At 38.3% G+C, this 22,844-nt stretch overlaps 3 protein-coding genes across 8 annotated transcripts in view; 2 read left to right on the top strand and 1 right to left on the bottom strand.

Moving 5' to 3' along the window:
* The window catches only part of SPART (spartin), a 58,779-nt gene extending 53,560 nt beyond the window's left edge, over positions 1-5,219 (top strand). For all 4 annotated transcript variants that reach the window (XM_050766075.1, XM_050766073.1, XM_050766074.1 and 1 more), the window contains exon 9: positions 4,192-5,219. In XM_050766075.1, coding sequence (XP_050622032.1) covers positions 4,192-4,459 — 268 coding nt within the window. In that variant the 3' untranslated portion in view covers positions 4,460-5,219. The remainder of the gene's footprint in view (positions 1-4,191) is intronic.
* EXOSC8 (exosome component 8) overlaps positions 1-22,844 on the bottom strand; it is a 668,826-nt gene that overhangs the window by 641,326 nt on the left and 4,656 nt on the right. The gene's annotated exons all lie outside the window — the stretch shown is intronic.
* Positions 12,048-22,844, top strand: part of CCDC169 (coiled-coil domain containing 169) — a 62,097-nt gene continuing 51,300 nt past the window's right edge. Inside the window, exons 1-3 of one of the 3 annotated variants that reach the window (XM_050766099.1) lie at positions 12,050-12,295; positions 14,045-14,124; positions 22,529-22,600. In XM_050766099.1, the coding sequence (XP_050622056.1) occupies positions 12,213-12,295; positions 14,045-14,124; positions 22,529-22,600 (235 nt within the window). In that variant the 5' untranslated portion in view covers positions 12,050-12,212. Of the gene's footprint in view, positions 12,296-14,044; positions 14,125-22,528; positions 22,601-22,844 lie in introns of all 3 variants that reach the window. The other 2 variants (XM_050766100.1, XM_050766101.1) reach the window with 2 other exon arrangements.

The raw sequence follows: 22,844 nt of genomic DNA, 5'->3' as shown, positions 1-22,844 counted from the left end.
TGGGTTCATGCCATTCTCCTGCCTCAGCCTCCCGAGTAGCTGGGACTACAGGCGCCCGCCACCACGCCTGGCTAATTTTTTGTATTTTTAGTAGAGACAGGGTTTCACCGTGTTAGCCAGGATGGTCTCCATCTCCTGATTTTGTGATCCGCCCACCTCAGCCTCCCAAAGTGCTGGGATTACAGGCGTGAGCCACCGTGCCTGGCTGGAGTGTCAGTTTTACCAAAAGACTTGAGAGATAAAACATACAATAGATCTCAAATTCTTCTGATAGAAATATAAAACTCAAGTCTTCCAACTCACTTCTTGTCACCTGTGGCACTGAACTCTAATATTCAGTCATTGTTTTATGACCCTGAGGTTACTTTGGATCAGTCATAATTAGAAAAATAGTTCTTTATTTGTAGCAAGAACAGGTGAAATTCAGAAATGCCTTTTAGGCCAAAAGTGAATTATTTTTAGATTATCGTATTAGAAAATAGGAAGTGCTTTGTTGGGTTTGTTTCATGGCCTACTCTAATGACAAAAAAAATACTTACCTAACTACAATTAACTTATTAAAAGTTTGAGATTCACATAACTAGGAAATACTGGATTTTAATGTAGATTTTGCACTTCTGGTCCTTAATGAGAACTTAATATGTTGAATAGCATATTTTTAACAGTGATTCTCAGCTCTTTTATTTCTATTATTGTATTATTGCTATTCTTTTTATCCTTTTTTCCAAAGATTCATGAAATTTAAATAAAAAGCAGATAAGTGAGAATTTAGTTAAGTAGCTTTGTATTTCTAACTATGAGGATGATTCAGTCTTAGCAGTAATTTAGTTTCTGCTATTAGAAATTCAGAAAGAGGGGAGAGGCAGTAGGGAATAAAAGATTTTATCTAAGTAATACTGTTTCTCACCTTTGGAGCTAATCTGGCCCAAAGTAGAAAACGTCTTTTAAGAGAAGAAACTAAAAGTATTGAACCAGTAATAACTTAGTGATAGAACTGAAGAAATGGAAAAAGTTGTTGTACCTTTATTTAATTTTGTTCTTATTTGTTTACATACACTTAGGTTTATTTACACTGTCCTGTATTTAAATTTACTATCAAAAAGTATTTCATAGAATGACCATTTGTGGAGTACTCGAATCAAACTGATGGTAGTATAAAAGGAAAATTCGTGTTCTTAATTGCCTGTGATAAGCGATTGCTCTCCAAAGTAGTTATTTTAAATGTCCCTTAATTTTATGCTTGAGAGAAAACCAAATGTATTATATAAACTTCCTTATCTGATTTCAGGTGGATAAGCCAGTACAGAGGATTAAATAACTATTAAAATTTTTAGGTAAATGCATAGAAACTATTCATTAACATTCAGTTTATTTTTGTCAGTTAAATTAATACTTTTGTCTTATATTTGGAGATGTGAAGACATACAGGAATAATGAAAAACAGTAACTTTAAACCTGCTACACTTAATTGCGGTATAGTACCTATTCAATAATTCATCTCTCTTCTACATATGAAGCTTAAGTTTCACCTTTAAGCTTCTTTTATTCCACTTTGAAGTGTTTAAAGAATAATAATATAGCTTTGATAGATCTATTTTTATTTTCCCCTAGCAATATTTTCTTTGAATGTATATTTGTGGAATATAAGCTTAATAATAGACTTTTTTTCCTGTGGAAAATTTACTGTTTTATGGTTTTTGGTACTATGCTATAAGTGTAGCTGGTTTATTGGTTTGTTTAGTGAAATTTAATTAAAATTCCCCCTAAATTTGCACTGGAAGAAGGGGTAACTTCAATGACAGGTGTCATATTACCCAAAACCAGTTCTGTATAACTGAACACATTTCAGAAAAATCTGGTTCAGTTGTAGTTTTGAATCTCATTGACTTATTTAGGGCCTACTTTGTATTCATTTTTTATTATTTTTCAATTGGTAATGTTAGTATATAAAATCCAACTTAATGAGCTCTAATTAAAGTAAATTTGTTTAAAAATAAGAGATCAAAAATAAATTTAACTTTCTGCCAGACATATGCTTTATAGGAGTTTATAGCAGTATAGTTTGAATCTGAAGAAAAGGACTAAACAGTTATTTATGAAGAGAAGAATAGATTCCTGTTAGGAAAACTAGTTCTAAGGCATATTGGAAAGCAGGAGTGATAGTTGAGGGTATATTAAAAAATAAATACAACTGATGAAAAGCCATTTTATATAGGATATTTAAAAATATATGTTTAGTATTTTAGAATTTTAAAACGGCTTTCACACATATACCTCATTTTTTTCAAATAAAGAAGAGAAAGTTGACAAATGCAAAGAGGTAGAAACTTGACCAAGGTCGTGTGGCTAATTACTGGCATGGTTGGCATTAGAATCTAGTTTTCTGAATGTTCTGTAAGCCCTCGGGGAAACCGGCTCCACCAAGAGTTACGGTCCCTGTTTTTCAGTGCAGAAACTGCTGATACCTTTTTCTTTTTGTGTAGACACAGCCATTACCACCTGACAGTAGTATTTGTGACTGGGGCTTGGTTGACAATGAGAAGGCACCATCAGCAATAGTGCATCTTCTGCATCATCAGCAGATCCTGTGGAATGCTGAAGGGTTGCATAACAGGGACTGGCCGAAGTAGTTGTAGGAAGCTTTTCTGTCTGTTGACTGGTGAGAAGGGCCTCGATTAAGAGTAGTACAGACTTGGAAGGTTTGACAGACTAGGCTCTGCCGTGTGCTAGCTCTAATATAATTACTAACATTAGGCAAAGGACAGAATAGAATCATCATTCAGAGGCACTGTAAGATTATTTCACACTGGGGTTAAAAAAGCCAAGCACAAGCAAGCCGGTGGGATCACAAACCACTATTCTAGGCCAGGCTATTTAGTAATAGAGAACTTGTTAATTCAAAAGGCAGATCTAGTGTTACATAAGATGTCCAGCTATAGGTCATAAAGCACCTAGGAAACTTCACTGTGTCCTGGAGAAAATGTAAACTTTTGCCTTTTTGTTGTTGTTTGTTGTTTAAACAGTCCTCTATTTGGGGAAACCTGTGGACAAGAAAAGCTTTAAAAGCCTGTTACCAAAATGGGGTAAAGAGTAAAACAATTAAACACGAGGGAAATGTGTTTTGGTATGCTCGTATAGGACCTCAAATTGTATTTTATCATAGAAATAGCATTAAATGCAGATATTATTATCAATAATAACTACTTTTGTATATGCTTTATCATTTCCCAGGCACTTGCTATGCATCTGATGCTCAAGAAACTCTGAGGCAGATAGGGCAGGAATTACTGATTTCACTCATTTAGTGAATATTCATTGAGTATCAGGCACTATTCTCAATATTTAGGATACGTTAAAGGACAAAGCTAAGAATCTCCTCTCCAATAGGGTTTATATTTTAGTGAGACAAGCAAGACATGAACAGTGATAATGAGTAAGTTCTATAGTATGTGGAAAGTGGTAAGTTATGGGAGAAGAAAAAGTAGTTAAAAGGGGAATCAATTGTCAAGAGGTGGAGGTGGGCATGTGGGAAAAGGCAATTTAAACAAATTAGATAATGAGAAGATTATAGTTGAGCCAACTTGTAGAAGGTGGGGCAGAGAACTATGGGAAGTCCAAGCAGAGAGCAGCCAGTACAAAGGTCCTAAGGCCTTTGAGTGCTTGGTGGGCTCAAGGAACAGCAAGGAGGCCAGTGAGTGTGCAGTAGGGTGGGATGCAGGGGAGAATGCCATAGAATCTCTGTTTAAAGACAAACTCAAATTCCCATAATTAAAAGACGTAGCTGAAGTCTAGTTAAGGTAGAACTTGAAACCACTTACATGACTCTAGATTAGTTGCTTCTGTGAATATTTTCCCTCATATTTCCAGAAAGGGAGGATTAAAAAAAAAGACTGATTAATGACCTATATTATAATTTACACTTTATTTTTACTTGAGGGTCTTTATTACATCATTCTCAGCTAGTCTGAGTTTATTTTCACACACTGTTTTTACTAAAGGAGAAAATACAGCTTTGTCACAGTGTGATTTCATTCTCTACTGTGTTTTAAGTTGTTAATTAAATTGAAACCTAAGCTTTAATTTTGCTTTCAGGGGTAACACAGTAATCATTTGACTTATTTAATACTAATTCAGAAGACCTTATTTTATATTTATCATATCATTGTATGTCCTCTAATCTTTCTTTTAAAGATACGGGTATAATGCAGGAGAAGCTACCCACAATGCAGTGGATTCTGCAGTCAATGTTGGCGTAACTGCCTACAATATTAACAACATTGGCATCAAAGCAATGGTGAAGAAAACTGCAACACAAACAGGACACACTCTCCTTCAGGACTATCAGATAGTTGATAATTCTCAGAGGGAAAATCAAGAAGGAGCAGCAAATGTCAACGTGAGAGGGGAGAAGGATGAGCAGACGAAGGAAGTAAAGGAGGCAAAGAAGAAAGATAAATGATGGAGTGCTGGGAATCACCTATACCAAAGCCTTATGAAATGGATGAAATTTTGTTATGTAAGCAAATGTGGAATTCCTCACAGATTAACCAGTATTTTTTAAATGTATTCATTCCTACAAATTAACTTTCATAAATTTTATGGCATGTCTTCTATTTAAAAGGAAAAGAATAAGTATTCTTGCATCTGGCCTTAGAAATGTGAAGTAATATTCTCAAGTTTATTTTTTCCAAGTGTAGCTGAAATATTTTTGCAGGTAAAATAAAGCTAATAATACATGTGCTATTTAGACCTTATTAAACCTAATGTTGAACTATTTTTATATCTGCTATATTTCAGAAAGCAAATTAGGAAACTATATATTTGCTTAAAAATTGGCATTTAGTAACCTTAATTCTTTTTATAGAAGGCTTAAAGTATTGTCTCCTCTTTTTGCACTAAGTGTGGATTTTTTTAGATGCTTCTCAAAATTTTCAGTGTGTAAGCTAAACCTAATTCTAAACTAAGAATTCTCAAAAAGACTTGTTCAAAACGGAAAGACTGATGAAAAGTAAAATGGACTACTTTTGTAACTTACCTGTTTGTTAGGAAATGGAATGGTCTTTTTGATTTAAAATGAATAAAAATAGATTATTACATCTTTTGTATTGAGACCGATTGTTCTCTTATGAGCCTAGGACATTTGGGAACATGATTGTTTTGTATTAAAATTCAAAGTGATTATTACCAGCTTAATTGGATTAAAAAAGTACTTCAAGAAATTATTTTATCATATCTGCTTCTGTTTTTCCAAAAGGTTAAAACTTGTAAAAAAAAAATATATATATATATATATAAATAGAATTGAGTTTACTAATGGTAAACGTTTTTATTCTGGGATTCGGTCATTGGAATTTATATTAAAAGACAAGTTATTAAAAAGGAAAGGTTCGTTCATAATCAAGGTAAAGAATATGAAAACCTTAGGCGTAATCCATGGTGGATAGGCATTATGGTTTCCACTTTGGCAGGAGGCAGACTATTCACAGACCTATTTACTTACATGGGCTAAAAAACTAACTAAATACCTAATGGTATTTTATTTTTGTTTACTGAATTTAAGAGATTGGTGTTAGTTTTCATAGCTGTAGTCCATTCTAATAATTTCTGATCTTCTAGTGGCTACTTAGACATTATTTGAAGCTGTCTGAAGAATGCACTTTATGAATTAAAAAACTCTGAATTGCCTGACCTCATTATCACATGGGCTTATATTTTGGGAACACATGGAACTGATGTAGGCTTTTCCTAAGACCAAGGATAATGTACTAGTTGATAAAATGGAAATAAAAGTGAATTGGTAAATAGCTTACAGTCTATGCTTTAAGTTTAAGAAATAGAATGGCACTTCATATATTCTCATTTGTGGGAGCTAAAAATTACAATAATCGAACTTACGGAGATAGAGAGTAGAATGATGGTTATCAGAGGCTGGGAGGCATTGAAGGGATAGGAAGGGAAGTGAGGTTGATTAATGGGTATAAAAATACAGTTAGTTAGAACGAATTAGTTCTAGTGTTTGATAGCCTAACAGGGTGACTACAGTCAGCAATAACTTTTTATACATTTAAAAATAAAAGAGTGTAATTGGGACGTTTGTAACACAAATGAATGCTTGAAGCAGTAGATACACCCTGATGTAATTATTATGAATCATATACCTGTATCAAAATATCTCATGTATCCCATACATATATACACCTACCACGTACCCATAAAAATTAAAAATTTAAAAAATTTTTAAAAGAAATGGAATGGCAAATAATGGAATGTAAACTTTAAATAGTTAGCTTTGACCAGAGGTCAGCAAATATCCTCCATGGGCTAAATCCAGATGGCCACCTGTTTTCAAGCCTAACTTATTCACACTTTCTGGCCCTTTGCAGAAAAAGTGTGCTGTCTTAGACTCTAGAAAATGGACTTTTCCCACCATTCATTGAATCATTAGGAGATAGGCATCTTCTAAAGATTTTTTTATATTTTGTAATAATTGATACATAGATAAAATTGTATATTACATGTAAGGTATGATGAGTAACAGAATTAATACTTAAAAACTCATCACACCTAACTAAAGACACGGAAAGCTGCCAATTACGTATATGTATGTTCTTCCTATTTTCTTACCTCTTTCCCCACGTCATTTTTTATTGTTCCTTGCCCTTTTTTAATCACACATATATATTCTTCAAACATACTGTTTCATTGTTTGAAGCTTTCTACATATAGTGTCTGAATGTGAAGTCCTACTCGCTTTTTTGAGTTTATGTTTAAAATTAATTCTTGTGCTTATATGCATGGATGGTTTAGTTGCTCTGTAGTATTCTGTTTGAGTATACCACATCAAGTGTTCATTTTCCTATCAGTTGACATTTATTTTTAGTTTTTGTTGGTAGAAACAGTACACTCAAAAAATACTTGACTGTCCCTTGGTACACATATGCAAGAGACTTTATACATAAGAGTGGAGTTGTTGGCTTGTCAATTTTGCAAAATAATGCCAGGTATTTTCCAAAATGATGATATTCTCTTGAGTAGTACTTCCGGAACTTTGCAATGTTTTTATTGTTAATGTAGCATATATAAAAAAGTATCTCATAATTTTAACTTGTGTTTTCCTGACCTTAGTTCAGGAATTTTTCATGTTCATTTGCCATTCATTTCCCTCTACTGTAAAATTTGCCTTTTGTCACTGCTGACAATTTTGCTTTTCATGTTTAGGTGTTTACTGAGATTTGTGTGTATGTGTGCAAGATGTAAGGTATCTAATTCCTCCCCTCCTCCCCCACCCCGTGGATAATCAGTTATTTAACCCCCGTTTATTGAATAGTTCTTTTCTTCAGTAATTTCCCACAGGTCTTTCTCTATATATCAAGTATGAGTGTTTCTGGGCTCAGAGACGTTTGTTCCATCTGTCATTTCTTTTTTTCCTGGGCCAGTCCCACACTGTCGTCATTATAAATTAGTAAGTCCTACTGATTGTTAGGGCAAGAGGCTCAATTCCCTAAACCAAATTCTTTAAGGGTATTTTGGCTGATAGTTCCATAAGGAGTTTAAAATCTTCCCACAAAGAAACATCAGCCCAGATGGACTTACAGGTGAGTTCTAACATACCTTAAGAAAACAATGTTACATTGGGTGCAGAGGCGCACACCTGTAATCCCAACGGAGGCTGAGGTTGGGTGATCTCTCGAGTCCAGGAGTTTGAGACCAGCCTGGGCAACATAACGAGACCAAAGATATTGTTGGACATTGTGAATTTTACCTTATTGGGTACTGGATGTTTTGTGTTCCTATAAATATTCTTGAGCTTTGTCTTGGGAGGGGATTAAGTTACTTAGAACCAGTTGGATACTTTTGGATCTTTCTTCTAAACTTGTTAGGGCTAGTGGCTAGTGTTTTTTTCCACTCCTAAAGCAAAATCCTCTGTGTACCTGATGCCCTGTGAATTCAGAGGTTTTCCGTTCTGGTGGGTGGTAGCAGGGATTATTCCTACCTCTGTAAACTGTAAGGATTTCCCCACTAATCCTTTGTGATGGTTCTTTCCCCAGCCTGAGTACTTGCCCCACCATGTGTGTGCATTCATCAGGACTCTGCTGCAGAGTGTACCCTGTGGCAGGCCAGGTCTCAACACAGGCCCCCATAACAACTGTTTCAGTACTGAGTGAGTGGCTAAGTTAAATGCTAAAAGATAAAAAAGCCAAGGCCCTTATACAAAGGCTGGAATGTAACAAAAGCCCACCAAGAATTTTGCCCAGGCCTTTACTGGGCCTTAAAGCATGACAAAAAAAAAATGAAGGAATTCTTAGCTGGACCCATTTAGGATTAAACAAGTTTATTGGGGTTCTGAAAGAATCACCAAACCTCCCTGATTTAGCAGGAGACAAGCGTAATCACCCTAGCAGCTGGACCCATTTAGATGAAGTGAATTTACTGAGGCTGCAGAGGAAGGTCTTCAGGACTCCAGACCTTAGTTGTAGATTATAAGAAGTTAACCACTTATGTCTTTAGATGAATGCACACTTACACATAGACATATAGCTTAGAAGGTATTATAAGCTCTGGAAAATTTTGTAATTTTGAGTTGGTCTGGTGATCATTTCCAGGCCTTCTCCCTGTAACTGGTTCCAGAAATAAAAACTCTTCCTCCCCGGTTCATCTACATCTTCTTACTGGGTCACAAGAAATAGCAGCCCAACCCTCAGTTTGGTCTGGGAACACCGTGCGCAGCTCTTCCCTCCAATGTCTGCCCTGCAAAGTCTAGCTGCCTTGTTCTCCCTAGACTCTTAGAGAAACTGTTTCCTCAACTTAGGGCAACCACCAGCCTCTGCCTGTTTTCTTCCTTTCTGCTTTGTACCCTGGCAGGCCCAGGCCAATTTGGGAGCTTGCCTCATTTGTGTCTCATCAAGAGATCATTGTCCCTTATTGCCTGATGTTCAATGTCTTTTTTTTTTTTTTTTTTTCTGAGACGGAGTCTTGCTGTGTCTCCCAGGCTGGAGTGCAGTGGCGTGATCTCGGCTCACTGCAAGCTCCGCCTCCCGGGTTCACGCCATTCTCCCGCCTCAGCCTCCCAAGTAGCTGAGACTACAGGCGCCCGCCACCACGCCCGGCTAGTTTTTTTGTATTTTTAGTAGAGACGGGGTTTCACCATGTTAGCCAGGATAGTCTCGATCTCCTGACCTCGTGATCCACCCGCTTCGGCCTCCCAAAGTGCTGGGATTACAGGCTTGAGCCACCGCACCCGGCTGTTCAATGTCTTGAAAACCATTGTTTCTTTTTTTGTTCCTCTTAGTTTTTTAGTTGTTTCAGGCAGGAGGTAAATTCAGTTGCTTTATTTCTGCCAGAAACACAAACCTGTTCTCTGCTTGCCTTTGATCTTAATTTCCCACAGTGAGATTCTGCTAACAGATCTTTTTAAGAAATCCTCGGCAGGGTGCAGTGGCTCACGCCTGTAATCCCAGCACTTTGGGAGGCAGAAGTGGGTGGATCACGAGGTCAGGAGTTCAAGACCAGTCTGCGCAATATGGTGAAACCCCTGTCTCTACTAAAAATACACAAAAAATTTTAGCTGGGCATGGTGGTGCATGCCTGTAGTCCCAGCTACTTTGGGAGGCTGAGGCAGGAGAATCGCTTTAACACGGGAGGCGGAGGTTGCAGTAAGCTGAGATTGTGCCATTGCACTCCAGCCTGGGAGACAGAGTGAGACTCCATCTCAAAAAAGAAATCCTCTGTACATTTGGATTTGTCAACAGATAATCTAGTCCTTTTCACTTCATTCTATTCTGTTTACTTGGTTGTGAGTTGCCCTTTCAGACTTACAGCTAGACAAAATTTTGATAAGCATACCTCCTATATTAGGGTAATTCACAGAAACAGAACTAATAGGGAGTGTGTGTATAAAAGATTTATTATAAGGAATTTGCCCATACAATTAGGAAGGCTGAGAAGTCTCAGGATCTGCAGTTGACAAGCTGGAGAGGCAGGCAAACTGATGTGTAGTCCCAGTCTGAGCCCAAGGCTGGAAAAGTGTTGCCCAAGGCTGGAAAAGTGTTCCAACTCAAGCTGTTTGGCTGTAGGAGCTCCCTGTTACTCCTGGGAGGTCAGCCTTTTTGTTCTATTCCGTCTTCAGTCGATTGGCTGAGGCCCACCCACAGTGGAGAAGACAATGTACTATACTCAGTCTCCCAATTGAAATGTTAATCTCATCCAGAAACTCAATTGGAAAACTATTTATGTATTCACAACACGTCTGACACCAAATTGTGTTTTCCACACCAATCAATTATCCCATTCTCACTAAAACCTTGTTCTCCACAACCCCTTTATTTTCTAAAGACATTCCTAAGTCTTTAGTAAATAACTTTTCAACCAATTGCCAATCAGGAAATCTTTTAATCTAGCTGTGACTTGGAAGCCGCCCCCTGTCCCCCATCCCTTCCAATTGCCCTGCCTTTCTGGATGGAACCAGTGTATATCTTAACAGGTATTTGATTGATGTCCCATGTCTCCCTAAAATGTATAAAACTAAGCTGTACCCTGACCACCTTGGGCACGTGTTCTTAGGATCTCCTGAGAGTTGTCACCAGCCATTGGTCACTCATTTGGCTTAGAATAAATCTCTTCAAATATTTTACAGAGTTTGTCTCTTTTTGTCAAGGAAACACAGATGTATCAAGGGCAGGAGGTGAACTTTGTGATTAAAAATATAATGAGGCCGGGCGCAGTGGCTCACGCCTGTAATCCCAGCACTTTGGGAGGCCGAGGCGGGTGGATCACAAGGTTAGGAGATCGAGACCATCCTGGCTAACTCGGTGAAACCCCGTCTCTACTAAAAATACAAAAAATTAGCCGGGCGTGGTGGCAGGCGCCTGTAGTCCCAGCTACTCGGGAGGCTGAGGCAGGAGAATGGCGTGAACCGGAGAGGCGGAGCTTGCAGTCAGCCGAGATTGTGTCACTGCACTCCAGCCTGGGAGACAGAGCGAGACTCCGTCTCAAAAAAAAAAAAAAAGAAATGTAGGTCAGGCCTCTGAGCCCAAGCCAAGCTATCGCATCCCCTGTGACCTGCACATATACGCCTGTGACTTGCATGTCCGCATCCCCTGTGACTTACACTTATACGCCCAGATGGCCTGAAGTAACTGAAGAACCACAAAAGAAGGGAAAATGCCCTGCCCCGCCTTAACTGATGACATTCTACCACAAAAGAAGTGAAAATGGCTAGTCATTGCCTTAACCGATGACATTATCTTGCGAAATTCCTTTTCCTGGCTCATCTCGGGTCAAAATGTTCCCCCACTGAGCACCTTGTGACTCCCACTCTTACCCGCCAGAGAACAACCTCCCTTTGACTGTAATTTTCCTTGACCTATCCAAATCCTATAAAACGGCCCCACCCTTATCTCCCTTGGCTGACTCCTTTTTCGGACTCAGCCGCCTGCACCCAGGTGAAATAAACAGCCATGTTGCTCACACAAAGCCTGTTTGGTGGTCTCTTCACATGGAGGCGCATGACTCTCTCTCTCTCTGTGTGTGTGTGTGTGTGTGTGTGTGTGTGTATATATATATATAGAAATTTCAAGTTGCAGTGAGCAGCTCTGAGGTATGTTCATGAACGGCACACAGATGCAAAACAATAATCTGGAGGGCTAGCAGTCTTCCCGAGTTCAGGAGGTACCTTTTTAAGGCCAGTTCCTCTCGCTCCAACACTGCCAAATCAGCGACTCTGGTGCTTGTTCAACTGAAGCAAAGAAGGGCGCAGCTACTCTTGGATCCAGCATTTTCCTAACAAGGGCTAAGAGTGAAGCTGACTTTGCCACCCAGGTCTATGTTTAGGAAAGCAACCAGCAGGAGGGAAGAAAAAGGTGAGGGATATTCTCGGCCTCCTGACACTCCCCTGTGTAGTCGGAACAATCTAACCCCAGAGTCTTGAGCAAGGAGTGTCCCTCGAGCTGTTCTCCAGGGTCGCTCCACCGGACAGAGCAGGTTTCTCTTCCAGTCTCCCCGGCTGCCCTCGCCCCGCCCCCTGCCTCCTACGGGCATCGCTTTATGACGTCACCACGCGCCTCTGCAGGCACGCGCGGGAGGTGGGACCGGGAGGCGGTTCGGGTGCCCCGCCTCGTGCCATACTCTCCTTGCTCGCTTCTGGGTGGCCTTTACTGTCTTGTGTTCTAAGGTGTGCTGAGGGGAAGGACGCGGGAGGTCTCTAGCCTGACACTATGGAGGAAGAGAAAAGCTACAATTTCGACGGTGTGAGCACCAACCGCCTGAAACAGCAGTTGCTGGAAGAAATCCGCAAGAAGTGAGTCGGGGGGCGGCGCGGTGTGGAGTCTGGTCCACGCCCCCCGAGCCTTCACCTGCGGCGTCTCAGGGCCAAAGCCGCTGAGGATACTGGGAGACCGGCCCCGGGATTAACCCCTGGGCACTTCGGTCGACCTGCCCAAGTGTTCCGTGCCAAAGATTCATGTGCCTCTTTGACTAAGCCTTTGGTATTGTAAGTAGGCAGCTTTCGAGGTAGGATGTTCTGCCCTTAGGATCCAAGCATACGGCGTGTGTTTTGCCTATATACTGTAATGCCAAAAGTTGTGTTTGGTTTTGTTGTCTCCATAAATCCAGATTTTTTTGTTTAAAATTCCAAAGATTTTATTTAGTTATGCGGGTTTGTTTTTTTTCTTTCATCCCTTTAGGGGGAACTTCATAAAATGGCATTTAGTAAAACTGTTACTCCTTTATGCTTTTTAAAAACAGTATTCGTACTTGGTGTTAAATTTTTGAAACATTTATTTTTTGGACATACTCCCAACTCCATCCACAAGTCCCGTGAGAATTGGACTCTCCTTTGTGCGTAGATAGCGTTCTGGGTTTTCCTCTATTGTAGCTCCAATCACAGTTTTTTAATTGCTTGTGTATTTCTTGTCTTGCTACCAAACTACACGCATTCTGAGGACAGGTTCTGTGTATTCTGAGGAAGTAGAGAGTAAGAGCAAGTACTTGAGGAGAGTGCTGAATGAATGCAAACCCCATCTGTCACTCAGTAATTATGCAATCTTAGACAAGTTAATTAACCTCTTTAATCCTCAGTTTTCTCCACTCTAAGACGGGTATACAAATAGTCATCATCATACTCCTGCAGTTGTGCCCAGGTTGGAATGAAATGCACTATAAAGCACTCACCGTTGGCTTATAATACGCATCCAGTGGAACTTTGCTGCCGCTATTGCTATTTTTCTGTTCACTGTTCACTGAATTCTTCCGTGTTTAATACAATGCCTTGAACATAATAGCACTCAAAACTATTTATTGAATAAATGGTCCTGTCATATGATAATGTTCTATTTATTGATGTCCTAAATAGCTAACCTTTTAAATTAGTGTTTCTTTTTTTCCCTTTGTTTCAGTTTGTCAGCTATTGTGTATTGCCCTAGGTATGCCTTTCTGTAATAATGTGCAGTGCCTAATTTGCTTGGTTCTGAAAAACCAGATAGCTAACTTCTTTGGGATGATATTTAAATTAAAGAATTTCCGAGGGCGGGGCGTGCTGGCTTATGCCTGTAATCCCAGCACTTTGAGAGGCCAAGGCTGGGCGGATGACAAGATCAGGAGTTCAAGACCAGTCTGGTCAGTATGGTGAAACCCCGTCTCTACTAAAAATACAAAAAAAATTAGCCAGGCTTGGTGGCGCATGCCTGTAATCCCAGCTACTCAGGAGGCTGAGGCAGGAGAATTGCTTGAACCCGGGAGGCGGAGGTTGCAGTGAGCCGAGATTGCACCACTGCACTCCAGCCTGGGCGAAAGAGTGAGACTTTGTCTCTTAAATAAATAAATAAAGGATTTCCAGTGGTTGCCTGGGGGTCTTTGAGCTTTAGTGCATATTTGAGTCCTAGAACTAATTGGAAGCCTTCCTTTACCTGAGTCTTGTTTCTTAACCAGTCCTTCAGTAAATGATGTGTCATAGTAAATTGTTCCTGAAGTAGTAGTGGGTTACTATGTATTATTTTTCTGATGTTATTTTTAATTGAATTATAATCAACAAAAACATTTTAAATAACAGGGATGCAGTGCAACTCTCAATGTTTGAACTAAGACACAAGATTACAGAACTGGAAGCCAAACTGAATACTGACAATGAAGGTATATAAGTAAATACTTACATTTGTAACTCCTGTATAATTATTGTTCATTTTACCAGGATTAAATTTCATATATTGAATAATAGTACCAAGGTTTCAGTATTGCTTTTTGGCCACATTAATAATAGTTTATGATAGAGGCTTTAAAATTGATACTTCAGAATATCAAACCTATTACTATTTAATTATTTTTCTACCTTTCAAGTTCAAAATGTTCATTAATTAGCAAAACCTTTGTTACATGACATCAATATATTATTTCTTTATTAAATAAATATCACCAGTTTTCTATTCACCTCAAGTTATACTCTTTGTATCCTAACTTCTAGATTTGGGATATGTTTAAAATCTGTATCTAGGTTTTGGCTATTGTTGTTGGAAGCCTATTGTTTGCTGTGGAGGATGTTGTGTACATACACACTCATGTATCCTTAAAATTTGTAATGTATGCAAGATATGACCCTGCCATATGTAAACACTTTAAATGGAAGACCTTTGTTTTCCCTGTTCTAAAGAGGTTCATTGACTATTGGGAGAAAGTATCAAACCAGAATATGGATATGAAAAGTCATATGAGTTCTATGTGAGGATAAATGAAAACGTAGGGAAGAGAAACCTAACAGAATTTGGGTGAGGTAATAAAGACAGGCTTTCCAGAACAGGCAGTGCTTGAACTGAATGCTAAGGAACAGGAGGAGTTTATTAGGGTTATCAGGGGAGGCATTTATACTCTTCCTCAACTGGGGAGCCATGAACAAAAAGGATTAGTGGCCATATGGGAAATAAAATGCCACTTTCTATAAGTACCCAATGCTTTGTTAAAGCTTGGTTGCAGAATACTGCTTTGTCCCAAGGCTGAAGTAGCTTCCTCTATCTCCATATCTATATCTTAGATATAATTGAGTCTCTGGGGGCAGGCTCTAAGTGTACTTATCAAATACTTGCATTGGCAGGATAGCTAGAACTTCTTCATGTACCCAGTTACAGGAAAAAACAGAAAGCATGCTTACAGGTACACATGCAGTAACTATACCCACTAGTAAAATGTGGCTCAACAAGTTGTACCAGTTCTCAAAAGGAGCTAGTATGTGGGTATAAAGAGAAAAGGTCAGAATGATAGGAGAGAAAGTTCTTTCCTCCATGGGTGAAAAGTAAGGCCTAAGGTGAAGGGCAGAAACGTTTACTCCTTTAAAGCCAGGGACTGTGTCAGGTGAGGTAGTTACTATTATTCCCATTATGGAAGAATGAAATTCAGGAATTCAAATAACTTCTAAGGTCATATAGCCAGGGAGTGGCTGAGCCATGACTTGATCCTAGATCATATATTTGCCATGCCTTCAGTAAGTGATAATACAACTGCTATTACCACATCACACTCAAAACAGTTCTGCTTGTCTGTTGCTACATAGCAAACCACCCTATAATTTAGGAGCTTAAAGCAACAAACTTTCTCTTATAATTCTGTGGATTAACTGGGTTGGTTCACCTGATGGTTCTTGACTGAGATCTCTTGTTCGGTTGCAGTCAGGTATACTGAAGATTCAAGTGAACTGGTTATTCCGTGATGACTGATGCGCTTGGCTAACATCTGACACTGGCTTTTGACTGGAAGCCCAGCTAGGGCTGCCTGTCAGAAATGCCTCTTGTACCGTTTTCTTCCACAGCATGGTGGTTAGGTTAGGATGTATCCCAAGAGCAAGCATTCCAAAAGACGTAAGTAGAGACTGCCAGGCCATTCAAGGGCTACTCCCAGAACTGGCACAGGTGTATATCCGCTGTATTCTATTGGTCATAATAGTCACAGATTCAAGGGACTGGAGAGGTAGACTGCTTTAAGGTCACATTACAGAGCAGCACATGGGATGGGATACGTTATTGCAGTCATCTTTGGAAAATACAGTCTGCCACAGGAGCGTTAAACATAAAGCCATTTGGGGAATATGCTAAGTAATTGATAAAAGTGGAACATAGGTCATAATGAGAATGCGGTAAAAGATGAGATTAAAGTTTACGAAGGAGATGAATCAAGAAGACTGCATGATGCTAATGAATTTACATTTATCCTGAAGGCAGTGGGACAATATTAAAGGTGTTTTAAAATGAATTTATTATTGGAAAAAGGTGCACATGCGACAAATATGGGTGCATTCACTGTTCAGATAATTTGTTCACCCTTTCTGCTTTCTTCTCAAACCTCCACCACCTCTCTACTCAATCCCACTCTTAGGTAATGAGCTTACCCTCCTCTTTCAAAGAAAACAGAGAAGCTATCAGAAGAGGACTTCTGCATGTTTCTACCAGCAGAGCTACCCATCTGCCTGCACCCTTGCACATCCTCTTCCCTCCTGTTTTATGAATTGTCTGTCCTTATTCTTGTCTCAGGTTATCTCCTCCCTTTGTGCAGTAGATCCTACCTACTCTTACCTACTCAAGGATATCACTCTAGTGATGGCCCTGTCTTCCCGACACTGTTTTCCCTGCTCTACTGGATCATTCCCAACAGCAGACCAACATGCTGAATTTATTTTATCTAAACAACAAATGATAGGCTTCTTTTGGTCCCACTTTTCCCCTTCAGCTAGCATCCCCTGTCCCTGCCCTATTTATAGCAAAAACCTTCGAAAGAGTAGTTTTTATTTCTACTTTCTCATCTGCTTATTGTTTGATCTTGCTTGTCACTGGATTAATTTTTAGGTAAACGGTAAACACAGCCAACTCTAAAGAGCTTTATATTCTCAGTCACCTCTTGAAGCCTTTTAGGGTTCATAGGAAACTATGTGTAGAAAATTTAGTTTTATGTTTTAATTTGAATTTTACAACAAAGTTTAGTGATAAGAAAATGGTAAAGAAATGTTCAGGTGCCTTTTTTTTTTTTTAAGTGAGAAGAATTAGTATTTGTGTAGAGCTTTAAGTATGTTTTTTAAAAAAATTGAAACCTCACAACTACCCTTTGAAAATAGTATCATTACCTCCATTTTATAGATTGAAAAATGGAGGCCGGGCACAGCAGCTCACACCTGTAATCCCAGCACTTTGGGAGGCCGAGGCAGGCGGATCACCTGAGGTCAGGAGTTTGAGACCAGCCTGGCCAACTTGGTGAAACTGTGTCTCTACTAAAAATAACAAAAGAAAAATTAGCCAAGTGTGGTGGTGGGTGCCTGTAATCCCAGCTACTCTGGAGGCTGAGGCAGGAGAATCGCTTGAACTGGGAGTTGGAGGTTGCAGTGAGCGAAGATTGCAACATTGCACTCCAGCCTGGACGACAAGAATGAGACTCCATCCAAAGGAAAAAAAAGGAGACTTATTGACAACACACAAGGTTACATCTTCATCCTGGATTTCTCCATTGAGTCTTTTATAGGCTGGTTTCTATGCCCAAATGCCTTTAGCTAGTGGGTAATGTATTAATGGATCCAATATATTTTTTTTAAATCACCTCAGTAAATGCTAAAATTTTTAAAATAAAATTCCATTTGTTTTTCTTATTTCAAAACAAGGAAAAGAATACTTCTATTTATCTCAAACTAGCGTAATACTTAACAATGAAATAGTAGAGGCATTTCCATTCTTGGGGAAAAAAATACCAAAGCTGCCTGCTGCCATTATTAAAATGCAATATAGTTTTGAAAGTTCCAATTAAGCAATACAATATGATATAGAAATAAGAGTTATAGCTATTAGAGACGAAGTGATACAATTATTATAAAGATTAGCATATTAATAAAGAACTAGAAAATGGTTGGATACAATAACTAAATAAATGTTTATTTTAAAAAACAAATGCCAGCAATAACCAGTTAGAAAAATAGGGTTTTTAAATGATCCCACCCACAACTCCAACCCAAACCATAAAAGATCTGGCAATATTCCTAAGAAGTATGAGGACCTATATGAAGAGATAACAGAAGACTGTAACTATAAGGGAATAACAGTTCTGTCCAAATTCTTACTTATTTAACATAAGAGATATCATACAGGAAACTCCAGAATAAAATGAATTTGGGAAAGCTTTGCAGCATTAACACTTGTTTGCTGACCTTCTGAGAGTCTTTGTTAGTAAGTGAAACAGGTAACAGTGTGTATCTTATTGCTACAGAGTCTGTCAGTCTTAGGTAATCTCTATTTTAATGTTAATGCTGGTCATTTGTGCCTAAACTCCAAAGTGGGGGAAGGTATAGTGTGGCGTGTCCAACCCTTCACTTCTCATAATGGCCTGAACTAGTTTTTCAGGTTTCTTTGAGATTCCCTTTGGCCAAGAGGTGGATACATTCCCTCTGTTGGGGGGTGCTTAGAATTTTTTTTTTTTTTTTAGTTTATATTCCCCGTTTTTTGTTCAAGGTATGCAGAGGCAGTATCCATAGCTAAGCTTTTATTAGCTTAAGTTCTGGGGTGGTGTGACTACTTGCCCCTGGTCCATCATGCTTCTCAGTGGGACCCCTATTGCCAAGGAACTTGGAGTCAAAGACTTACATCCGATTAAACGTTTTAGGCTAGATAGGAGTGGAGGTGAGCAGGTATTCAGGAATCTTTAAAACCCCTTTTAGGTAACATAAGAGCCAAAAACCAAAAGCCAAAAAATAAGGTTATAAAGTTGAGTTATCTATAAATTTTCTGCATTGAGATACTGTAATCTTGACTTGTAGCAATTAGCTATACAAAACACAAGAATTTGTTCAGCTGTTTAGGCATCTGTGTGTCTGTCCTTGATTTGGAGGGTCTTAATTAATTTTATCCCTCAAAATCTGGCCCTTACAATGACACACTTCTGCGATAGCCCCTGGGCCTGGAGGGATTGAATAGTTTCAAATTCTGGAGGTAAAAAAAAATGTGAAGTATTAGCAATGTTTCACACAAAAAGGTCATAAGCCCTGCCTAGTTCTGACAATTACAGGAAAGGAAACTTATAGGTAGCTAAACATTTAAATTATTTAGTATCAAGGCACAGAATAAATTATATTATTTTAGATAGAGGCAAAATTATTAAGTGAATCTTAATTTTTCTGCGGTACGGGTGTGTCCCTGTGTCTCATGAAGGTAGTTTACTATGATTGTCATCTTTTCCCAGATCTAAAGATGGGGCTTTGGTTAACTTAGATTTGCTGTCAGATACTGGCAGGAGTCAGTGCCTTCTTTAGATGAGATATGTGTACCCAGGAATCAAAGCCCTGTAACTTCATAGCACAAGGATTAGTTAATAGCACCTGATAAGGACCTTTTTAAGGGGCTGGAGGTGGTGACGCTAGAGTCCATGACTTGACTGGAAGCTGTAAAAAGATTCTATAACCTTGCAGCAATTAACTTTTATAGCTTTGATAAACACCAGCAATAAGCCAGAGACTTAATTTTGGTTTCAATTTTGAAGATGTTTCTCAAAAATGTTAAAGGGCTCAAAACGTTTGATTAAAACAGATCCACAGGTCATTGTAAACCAATAGTTACTAATTTAACCAAAATGATCATTGAAAGACTTAAAGGCAATACAGAAGGTTACATGCATGTAACAACTTTCAGCCTTTTAGGTCTCAGTTTTTCTAAGCAATTAAAAATCTAATAAATACAACATATGAATTATTTTGATAAAAAGTAAAATGTTGTTTCTTATGCCAGTTACTAGAAAGGCAAAGAAAAACCTGCAGTGTGACTACTTCTCCTTATAGGAAGCCTATTTAGACAACCTGGAAGTTAAACCTGATGAAAAATGTACTTGAATTTAATCAGACACAGGAAGAATGTGTTCAGGGTTATGAGTATAGCAGAGGAATACATAGTTCTTAGTAACTGCATGAGAAGTTTCTTGATTACATTGAAAAATTTAAACCTATCAAGAAAGCCAAGAGTACAGATTCAAATTATACTGGAGGAAAATATTGCTTTTCTAGACCTTTAAGATAAAACATTTTAGCATCAGGCCACAACAATGGAACCAGAGGAAAAATGTTACAGAAGCTAATTTAAAAGCTGAAGGAGAGAGCGCTCATCTCAGGCCTTCTCAGGCGGAGGAAAAACTGAAAGCAGTGAGACAGCAATAGTTGAACTTCTGAGATACGATTCTGAGAAGTTTTTAAAAGAAACAGGCTCTAAAATTTTAAAAATCTCTTGTAATTTTATTAAGAGAAAAGTAATACCTTAAGAAAACCTTGTTGTAGGATAGGAGATCAATCTTAGAAAGACTATTAAAAATAATTACCTTTGAATTATAGCCAACTTAATACATAAAATAACTTTTGTGATTTTCCTTTTACGAACCTTATCATAACTGACATAGACCATTTATTACATGCTTGGACTTTCTGATTTGTCCTAAAATTTTCTGTTTTCTGAATAACCAGCCATTTTATTTGAGGACAAGAATTTACTATATAAAATCTTTCTCATGTAAAATTATTTGCTTGTTTTATAACCTTTTTATTATAAACACATTTTTGTATCCACAACTTTCTTTATATCTCCCCTACTCACTGATTCTTTTTTATCTTCTTTTAGAAATAACTTTTAAATGACCTTTGAATTACTTACTCTTTTTTAAAAAATGAAAACACAACTTACGGAATTATATATTAGAATTCTTATTCTTAGTAACCTTAAATTTTAGTGAAAACTTAGGAAGCAAGAAATCCTGAACTGTTTATCAGATGTTAGCATTGTCTGGATGAAACCATTCTACAGTTTTAGAAATATGTTTTCCCACATCATAATCTTTTCTTAATTGGAAGTGTCCCAGAAATCTAATTATTATCAATTGGATTGGAGCATCTATTATTTAATTCAAAACAATTTTAAGATTTAAAATTACATAAAAAGTCCACTTACAGGCATTTATCTCATTTACATGTATTCACTCTTTCCATTTTTTAATAGTTTATCTAAATTACTTCCGAAAATTGAGATACTACACAAAACTAATCATTATTTAAAGTTATTACTGGGCTGAGCGCAGTGGCTCACGCCTGTAATCCCAGCACTTTGGGAGGCCCAGGTGGGCAGATCATGAGGTCAGGAGATCGAGACCATCCTGGTGGCTAACACGGTGAAACCCCGTCTCTACTAAAAAAGATACAAAAAAATTAGCCGGGCGTGGTGGCGGGCGCCTGTAGTCCCAGCTACTCTGGAGGCTGAAGCAGGAGAATGGTGTGAACCCAGGAGGTAGAGCTTGCAGTAAGCCAAGATTGCACCACTGCACTCCAGCCTGGGCAAGAGAGCAAGACTCTGTCTCAATAATAATAATAATAATTTCCCTATTAACCATTTTTAAAATCTGTGAACAGTAAATGGTGAGCACCTAATTAAGAGCCTTAAAATTAAATGTATTTGCTGATGACTCAGAAGATTTAGCTGTTTCATTGAACTAACAATCTTAAGTTAATCTTATTTGTCAAAAAAAATACACAAAGATTATTCTGTTTTTGGCTGAGTGTAAAGTCTTAGAACCTTTATGTCAACCCTTGACAGCTTAGTATACACACTGATACAAATATAAAACCACTTAGATAAAAACGTATGTGGACAATTCTGAAGACATTTCTATTTTTATCAATAATTTTAAAACCAGTTTTATTAAAGATTCACATGCACTTGAAAAGCATTTGGACTTAATTTTTGAGTACTCGTTTACTTATAAGCCAATTTGATAGCATGCTAGACACAACACAGAACATAATACATGAACATTACATAAATATATCTAAACATGTATACATACATGCACAAAGAAATAACCAATAGCTTTTACCTTGGAACTCTAGCCATGAGATAGCATTACAAACTTACAGACATACAAAAGTTAGCTGGCTCCAAGTTCTTTTTCTGACAAAATTGAAACCTGTTCATATGGCCAAACTTCGTTTGCCCTAATAGGTAATACAAGGAAATCTGTGAACCAAAATTTTGGGTAAAACAGTCTCTATGGCAATTTTTTAAACCCCTTTTACCCTTGTTTTTTTATTTTCAGTTTCAAACAACTTTCCAGTGTTTACATTCTAGTTAGACCATAAATGAGTCTTAGCACCAGCAGCTTAGTAACAGCAGATTTAAAGCAGGCAGGAAAGAGAGGAAGATAGCTTTAGAAGACGCTACTTAACTCTATAGCTTCAGGTTAACTATTTGAGCTCCAAATTTTTCTTGATGTAATTTGCCCATCAGTTTAAAATGTACACAAAAATGGACCATATGTAATCAGCTGGAGTCCCAAAGAGGATGACAAAATGGGGCCAGGATGTTGAAAGTTGTTTTTCCTCTTCAGTACTGGTTTCCTGGTTTGAACAGGAAAAGATTAAAAGAAGAGTGGAGAGGAGAAAGGAGGTCAGGTTTTGTGGGCAGGAAGAGGAAAGAAAAAAGAGGGAAGGGAGGCTCATGAGCCTTCCAGCCACTGCACAGTACCCCTACCTCTCTTGTTTATCTCCTCTTAGGGACAGCCTCAGCACCCCAGACCTGCAGGGTGTGGGATGAATCCCTCCCATTTCCTCAAGTCACCAGTCAAGGTAAACTGTTTCGAGCCAGAGGGAGCTAAGGGTGCTTTTGGCTGAGAAGAGTAGGGCTGTAGATGGCTTCTGAGATAATCAGGATGATGAAGTTGAAAAAAAAGGGGAAAGAGAGAGAGAGATCAGGGTGCACAAAGATCTCACACACGGACAAACAGGTGGTGTGCCTCCAAACAAATCCCTGGTTAAGGGGCTGTGTAGACTCCCACATCCCTCATTTCAGTTTCAAATGGCTCCCCCCAGG

The sequence above is a fragment of the Macaca thibetana genome, chromosome 17, assembly GCF_024542745.1.
Source record: "Macaca thibetana thibetana isolate TM-01 chromosome 17, ASM2454274v1, whole genome shotgun sequence".
NCBI lineage: Eukaryota > Metazoa > Chordata > Mammalia > Primates > Cercopithecidae > Macaca > Macaca thibetana.
Note: the sequence above shows the minus strand (reverse complement) of the source record. Positions and strands in the feature narration are given on the sequence as shown.